Source organism: Propithecus coquereli, unplaced genomic scaffold (genome assembly GCF_000956105.1).
Source record: "Propithecus coquereli isolate 6110/MARCELLA unplaced genomic scaffold, Pcoq_1.0 Scaffold38, whole genome shotgun sequence".
In the NCBI taxonomy this organism is placed as follows: domain Eukaryota; kingdom Metazoa; phylum Chordata; class Mammalia; order Primates; family Indriidae; genus Propithecus; species Propithecus coquereli.
In genome coordinates, this window is record NW_012149507.1 from 4480843 (window position 1) to 4488833 (window position 7991).

The 7991-nt window shown below is 34.5% G+C and overlaps 1 protein-coding gene across 1 annotated transcript in view; it reads right to left on the minus strand.

Moving 5' to 3' along the window:
• The window catches only part of SMCHD1 (structural maintenance of chromosomes flexible hinge domain containing 1), a 175263-nt gene that overhangs the window by 8319 nt on the left and 158953 nt on the right, over positions 1–7991 (minus strand). Inside the window, exons 33-36 of the mRNA XM_012652077.1 lie at positions 7308–7430; positions 4375–4565; positions 3915–4024; positions 3579–3649 (exon numbers count right to left, since the gene is read on the minus strand). Coding sequence (XP_012507531.1) covers positions 3579–3649; positions 3915–4024; positions 4375–4565; positions 7308–7430 — 495 coding nt within the window. The remainder of the gene's footprint in view (positions 1–3578; positions 3650–3914; positions 4025–4374; positions 4566–7307; positions 7431–7991) is intronic.

The window sequence follows — 7991 nt, forward strand, 5'->3', positions numbered from 1 at the left end:
AACTCCTGAGCTCAAACAATCCGCCCGCCTCGGCCTCCCAGAGTGCTAGGATTACAGGCGTGAGCCACCGCGCCCGGCCTATAACATTTTTTGAAGCTAGTATCGGTATCTTTCATGAGCTTTAAGTTTTAAGCTATTAGTTCTTCAAATATTGCCTATGATCCTTTTCTCTTTCCCTGTTTAGACTTTAGATTTTCTCATTCTATGCCTCATGTCTCTTCAACCTTTTTCTCTTTCTCTCTGAGTTGCAGTCTGAATATTTTCTCTGATCCACTTTCCAATTTACTAATTATCTCTTAAGATGTTAAACCTGCCCAGTTAGTACTTGATTTCTATAGTATCTTTTTATTTTTAGAAGCTGTATTTAATTTTTTTCAAGTTGACTTGTTCTTTTATCATTTTCAACACTTTCATATCTTAAACTATATTAATCACATTTTAAATATTTGCTCTCATTGTCAATATGGAAATTATTTCAGTTCTAAGATAAAGGTGAATTCTTCCAGAAAGAACCTGTGTTTGTTTTGATCAAATATGTAAGGATGCTACCAGTCCAGCACCACATCAAACCAAATGTTCACCTTGAGGTTTTTCAGAACATCCAAGTAGTATGAATGCAGGTTGCGAACAGAAGGGGCCAATTTGTTTATGCTGATGAATTCTCTAGAAAAGTGTTTTATTTTTTCTTTTCCACTTGTTGCCAAGGTCCAAGAGATGCAAATTTTTAGCAGTCCCCAGAAGCAGCCAGAGTTGAGATGGAGGTAGCTGGTTTATTTCTTTGTTCACTTTACACTAAATTTTAGCCCATTGTGGGGTGGGGGATGGTGGGGTGGGGTCCTAGCTATCAGATTCCCCATGTTGGTTAGAGCTCCGGGTTTTGTCTCCTACCCTTAAATCCCTCAAGAGATTGAAAATTGATACTCAGGTTAAATTAGTTTGGCAAACGTTCTCAAGGCAAAAATCTGCCTTTAGTGTTCTTTATCTCGATGGGTTCCCATTTCCACTTAAAATCCTTACTTTCTTGCAAGGTCAGTAAGATAGATATCTGAAATAACATTTTAGTGATCTCAGCTGGAGTTTCCTATGGTTGATCTGTCTAGTTCATCTTTGTATAATCCCCAGTGCACTGTGCTTAGTGGTGTGTTGGAGTCAGCTTGTACTGGGGGTCACAAAAACCAGGTCTCCCAAACATTGTATTCAATGACTTCATACAGGCAGTGGGAAATCAGCCATGATGAGTATTTACACCAAGGAAACTGGCAAAAGCTACAAATCAAGGACCCCCACACCTCCTCCCCAGAGAGCTGGTTGTTCAACATTTAATAGCACAACATTGTGTCTCACACACAGTAAGTATCCAAATATCTGACTGAACTACGTAGTCTTCTGGTCATCATCCTATTTCTTAATTCTATACTCACTGGTAAGCTTCTCATCTCCAAACCAATTCTATGTTATCATAGCATTTAACGGGTATGATTTCTATGCCATAATGCAGGACACATAAACACACTTAGCACCAACAGAATATAGTAGCCCTCCCATCTAAAGTCACTTTCTGGTACAGTATTATTATATCTATTATTAGGCTCACAAGGAAACATTCATGAAGATGCCAAACACTATTCCCCAATTAGCTGTATGATATTCAATAAAAGCACTAATTTGGCTTTCTTAAATTAGTGAAGAATTTATTACTGTTTCTTAACTAAGCCCAAAGACAAACTGCTCTAAAGAATTCAGTTCTAGTTCTGATATGAATTACTACTGTGACCTGGAAAAAATCCATTATTTATTGTTTTTTCTTTAATTTTTATTTTTTTAGAGATGAAATATATTGCTATATTGCCAGGCTAGAGTGCAGTGGTTAATCTCAGGTGTGATCATGGCTCAAGTGATCCTCCTGCATCAGCCCCTGGAGTAGCTGCGACTACAGGCAGGCACCACCGCACCACCCAGCTCTCCATTATTTGTTTTGAGCTTAAGGTTTCTCATCTATAAAGTGAGAGAGGATGAACCTGAAAGTCACCATGATTCCAGAATACACTATTTACAAATACTGGCTAAGATCAAGTCTAGTGCATTGCCAGTAAAATGTACCCTGAGGGTCAAAATCAAGTCAAGGATGTTGCTTTGTTAAGACCTGAGAAACATTTAAAGTACTGCTCTCCTAGATCCCTTTAGCTAGACAAAAGGGCTTCTAAAACTCTTAACAGCATTTATTCTACCCTATCTCACTCTGGTGGATGAGGATAATAACCCCCAAAGTTAACCCCAACTGAGCCCCTGGCCAATGCCAGGTGACTTGCCCAATGGCAACCAGCACGAACTGCTAGCTATGTAAGGGAGGTATTTTGGAGCTGCGATCAACCCAGTGCAACTAGCTAATATTGCAACTAGCTAACATCACTTGGAGAAATCCACAGACAAAAGAGAACTAATACACTGTTATTTAAACCCACTAAACTTTTGGATTGTTTGTTATGTAGCAATAAACAACTGAAAAATTTATATTGCCAAACTATCCTCCAAAGTGCTATAGGCTGAATTGTGTTCCCCCCAAATCTGTATATTAAAGTCCTAACCCTCAGTATCTCAGAATGTGACCTTATTTGGAGACAGGGTATTTACAGAGATAATCAAGTTAAAGTGAGGCCATTGTGGTGGGCCCTAATCCAATATGACTGGTATCCTTATAACAACGGGGAAATTTGGACACAGTCACACATAGATGTGAAGAGACAGAGGGAGAAGACAGCCATTTACAAGGCACGAAGAAAGGCCTGGAATGGACCCTTCACTCAGTCGTTAGAAGAAACCAACCCAGCTAATGCCTTGAATTTGGACTTCCAGCCTCCAGAATTATGAGACAATAAATTTCAGCCTGATGCAGTGGCTCATGCCTGTAATCCCAGCACTTTGGGAGGCCAAAGAGGAGGACTGCTTGAGACCAGGAGTTCAAGACTAGCCTGAGCAACATACCAAGATCCCGTCTCTGCAAAACATAAAAAAATTGGCTGGGCGTGGTGGCATGTGCCTACAGTCCCAGCTACTCAGGAGGCTCAGGCAGGAGGATCACTTTAATCCAGGAGTTTGAGGTTCTGGTGAGCTATGATGATGACACTGCACTTTAGCCTGCGCAGCAGAGTGAGACCCAGTCAAAAAAAAAAAAAAAAATTCTATTAAGCCACTCAGTCTGTGATACTGTGTAATGGCAGCCCTAGCAAACTAATACAAAAAGTTACATCAAATTATACTTCCACCAAAATTATCTGAGAGTACTCTTTTTCCAATACTATCCTCGATAACAGATACCGTTTTGAGTCTTAGACAATTTCATAGCCCACAAACACATCTCATTTTAATTTGCATTTTGGCCTACTCATTCATATATTTTGCCTAATTTTAGGTTGCTTATTGATTTGCAAGATTTACATTGGTTTTGACAGGGCTACTTAGTCATCTTATACATGTATCATCAAAAGGAATGATTTCTATATATGGCGCTAATATATTAAATTTTTAAAATACATGTTAGAATTGGAGCCTATAAATTAAAAATGAAATCAAATACATACCTCTTTTCTATAATGATTGGCTGCATCCAGATTATCCAAAATAATTGTGTCTCCTAACAGCATACCAAATACTTAAAAAAAAAAAAAAAAAGATTTTGAAAGTTGTATTTTCTTTGGTTGTATTAAAATTTAACACACACTGCAAATCTTTCTTTGATAAATAATGCTAACACTACAATTTTATTCAACCTTCCTCTAATAGAAAAAAATGGAATATTAATAAAAATATCACTTATAAGCTACAATAAAACATTAACTTTCATAATCAGTAATTTATAGATCTGTATCACAAATGCAACACCTGTACAAAATAAAGCCATCATAACATCTGTTTACCTGTTTCACAATGTTCTATATTATCTGGAAATGTTAACAAATCTCGAGCGAAGACTGGATCTCCAATGGGCTTAAAATACAATTTTCCATTTCGGAAATGAGGTAGAGGTCTAAATGAAACGAAATTTTAAAAAGGTATTAAACGAAGCACATATAACCTTTTAATTTTAAAAAATATGAAAAACATATGAATATACTCTATATCATTCTGATCATATAATCAACTCCCAAATTCACAAGTGCTACTCCTAAATGATTAGCTATTATGCTCTTAGAAACAAAAATATTTACCATATAAAAATATCTGCTTGATTTTATCTTACTGCTACCTTCAATTAGTTTGTAATAACAGTATAAGCCATCTGTAGTTTAGTTTGACAAGGAAAGGAGAAAAGCAGCCTCTAACGCTGGTCCTAGACGAGGATGCCAATGATATGTTCATGTGTTCATTTTTTCTAACCTTTTCCAATCTGGAAGAGTCTTCTTATAAATAGAATCAAGGGGCAACACTTGCTGACGACCTTGGGTTTCATCGTAGATACGACGTGCAGCATCAGTGGTCAGGGTGACTACACAGTCCATGTCACTTGCCAGATGCCAGGAAATAACCATTGCAGCTCTGTCATCTTCGATTTGTGCTAGATGTGCAATCTATAATACATTTTAATAAAATTAAGTAAAAAATTTAAAAATATATATATAAAAATTTGATAAATACTTTAAAAGCCCAAGTCTAAATAACAAAAACACTTTTCTGAAACACTAACATGAATTACAAATAAATTCTCAAGTTGTGAAAACTTATTGACTTGAATATATTAAATTGTCTATTAGGCTGTTACATATTGAAAAAATTTTCCAGATTAAATTCCAGTAAATGTGTAAATAGGCAAGTAAAAATATTAGGAATTTTATCAGCTAACTGAAGATATGTTTTTTTCACATTTTAGTATCTCTATAAAAACGGGACGTGTCTTATTAGTAAAATAACCATAAAATATATTTAAATAATTATACATAAAATCATTGCAGTTTTAAGATTCAATTAAACGTAAAATATAGTTATAGTTAATGTACCCCTCCCTTCTAAGTAGATATTTTACTTCAGTATTATAGTATTTCTTTCAGAAAACAAATCTAAATGTCACAAATGAGAATTGTTTCTTCTGTTTCTGCTTATAGGAACATTTCTTTGGAGCTTAGGATAAATAATTACACTCCTATTTACAAATTCTTGCTTCAGTCACAAACACTCCTGCTTAAAGTCCACTAAGGTTGGAATACTGCGGCCAGTATCAAAATTCCACTCATCATGCTCGTATGGTCATATCTACCCTTTATTCTTACCTGGTCTGGTAGCGCAAACCTACCTTAGCAATAAGACATGTAAGTGAAGATGAAAAAAATGTTCTAGTCAATGTAGAAAGAATTACTAGAGGAAAATCAAATGTAAGCAGAAGAAATAGTTCTTATTTGTGATATTTAGATATGTTTTCTGAAAGAAATACTATAATATTGAGGTAAATCTATTTAGAAGGACATATTAATGATATTTATGTCTAACTGAATAAAAAAATCTTAAAACTGCTGCAAATTCCTCCTCATTTAGGGATGGGGATTTCCAGATATTTTGGAACTGAGGAGGAAAAGACTAAAATATCCAAGTTAATTGAGATATTCATGATGTTAAAACTAAATACATTGTAAGGTTTGGGGGGAAAATCTCCCCTTGTTCCTATTATAGTTCCATGATTACTTATTCTAGTTTTAGGATAAATGACTGGAAGAATTTTTTATAAAGGAAGCAAGGGAGAAGATTAAGGATGATTTGGAGGGACTGGAAAGTTTTCTCTTACTGGTCAAGATAGAATCTGTACTTCTCAAGAGACAGGAGAAACTATACAAAATGAAATTTCAAAGATTTCCCCAGATTTTCAAGATATGTAATGAGACATATTTGAACAAGAGACTTAAAAATATTTCTCTTGCTAAAATTTATTTTATACATTGGTAAAAATCTTACATATTGTGTAAGAATTTTGTATTGGATGGATCATTAAAATGTGGAAACCAGACTATCTATAGTTATCTACATGCTTAGACTCATAGGACTTCTTTTTTCTAAAAATTGGTTCTGAGGAATAACAATTTAAAACAATATATATTAACATACTGTTTTCTAACTTATGAATTTACACCCTTAATTTTTCAATTTGCAGATCTGGGGTTTGGGTAATAATATGATATGGTTTTGGTAGTAAACACTGTTACACATCACCTCCTATTTTCAGTGTGCAGTTCAGTATATAAAAACAACTACCATGGGCTTTGGAGTCATAGAGACCTTGATTTGCATTTAAGCTCTGCCTCTAACTATATCTTAGCAAATTATTGAAGTTCCAGCAACTTCAATTTCCTCACATAAAAATGAGAAATACTACAAAGAGTTCATACAGTGGATATGAAAGTAGAATGATGTATTAATACATAAACAATAAGTACAGACTATGGAGTCAGACTGTCTGGGGTTTGAGTCCTGGCTTTGCCACTTGCTAGCTGTGTAAGCTTGAGCAAGTTATTTAATCTCTGTACCTCAGTTTCAGTTTAACTTTAAAATGGGGGTAAAAGCAATTAAGATGAGACGCATATTAAATGGAAAAGTTAACAGGTGAAACATACACATATACCACAAACCTTAACAGGATTAAAAACCGAAGATGCTACAGAAAAAATGCAGATGATAAAATATGTACAGAGAAGAAGTGAAACTTAGCTAAAGAACTTACTAATAATTGCAAATATTAACAGAATTTGACCCAGAAAAAATATAAAATAGAATGTTCACCATTGAATAATGGCAGGACAGAATGAAAATATAACTCATTTAACATAAGTAAAAACAAACAGGGCAAGGACAGCAGCAATAGAGAAAGAAGAATGGCATTCTCCCTCAGCAGCAAATACGTGTAATAAGTTTTTTGTTTGTTGTTGCTTTTTCTTAAAGTTCTAGAGGCATTCCACAATTCATTCTCTAACATTAGACTCAGAACCCAGAAGAATGCTGATATTTTTCTCTCTTCTGTTGTCTCCCTTCAGTCACCTATAATGGTGCTGGCTCCCTATAAAGCTGTATGACATGGAAGCATCTCTAAGTAGACAACGAGCCTTGAACTAAGACATGTTAACAACTTCTGCCATAGCCTTCAATAGCAGTATTATAAATTTCAGTTTTAAACTCTGCCAAATCCCGATTATGGTCATAAGAGCAGGTAATTTATTGGAAAAAAATTACAAAGGAGCTGACACTCTTATGTCACATTTGGACAACACATTTTAAACAAAATAAAACAAGATAATAAAGTACACTGCCTGTTAAAAGGCTTAAACACAAACCTTTCCCAAAATATCTCCAGTGCCTTTAGTATAGTTTGGAAGAGTACATGATCTTCTAGGTTTTTTCTTTAGTTCATCCTGTTCTGATAGCTTTCTTTTCAAAAGTGCTTCAATGTGTGGCATCTGTAATTTATAAACAAAAATTACCTACAAGGCCAATTACTCTTGTACCAGGAAGCCCATAATGACATCAGACAAAAATCAGCAATTTGGATAACTCAAGAACATGATATAAATAAGCATCACTTAAAAAAACTATGGTTACAGTAATATAGAGCTCTCACTTCAATGATCTCTTTTAATCTTAGTTAAGAAATACACTACCTATAATAGGACTTCTTTTTGAAACTGAATTACACATATAGAAGAATGCAGGTTTAGAAAAAAAATCTACATTGCTTTTTATTACTTTCTCTTATTTTGTTTACCATCATGTATATTGGTTATGCAGCCTCAATTGAATACTTCAGCTGCTGTATCATAACTACATTTGTTGGTGTTATTACATTAAAAATACAAACTGCAATTTATTTGAAAAGAGAACTCATCATTTTGCCCTTTAAATGTCTAGTAAGTGACTACACTATAATACATGTCTTTCTATCCCTAAAACAACAGTGCCCACAGAATTCCTAATAAAACATGAATGATAAAAAAATTGTACAAGAGAATTCAATAAAAAAA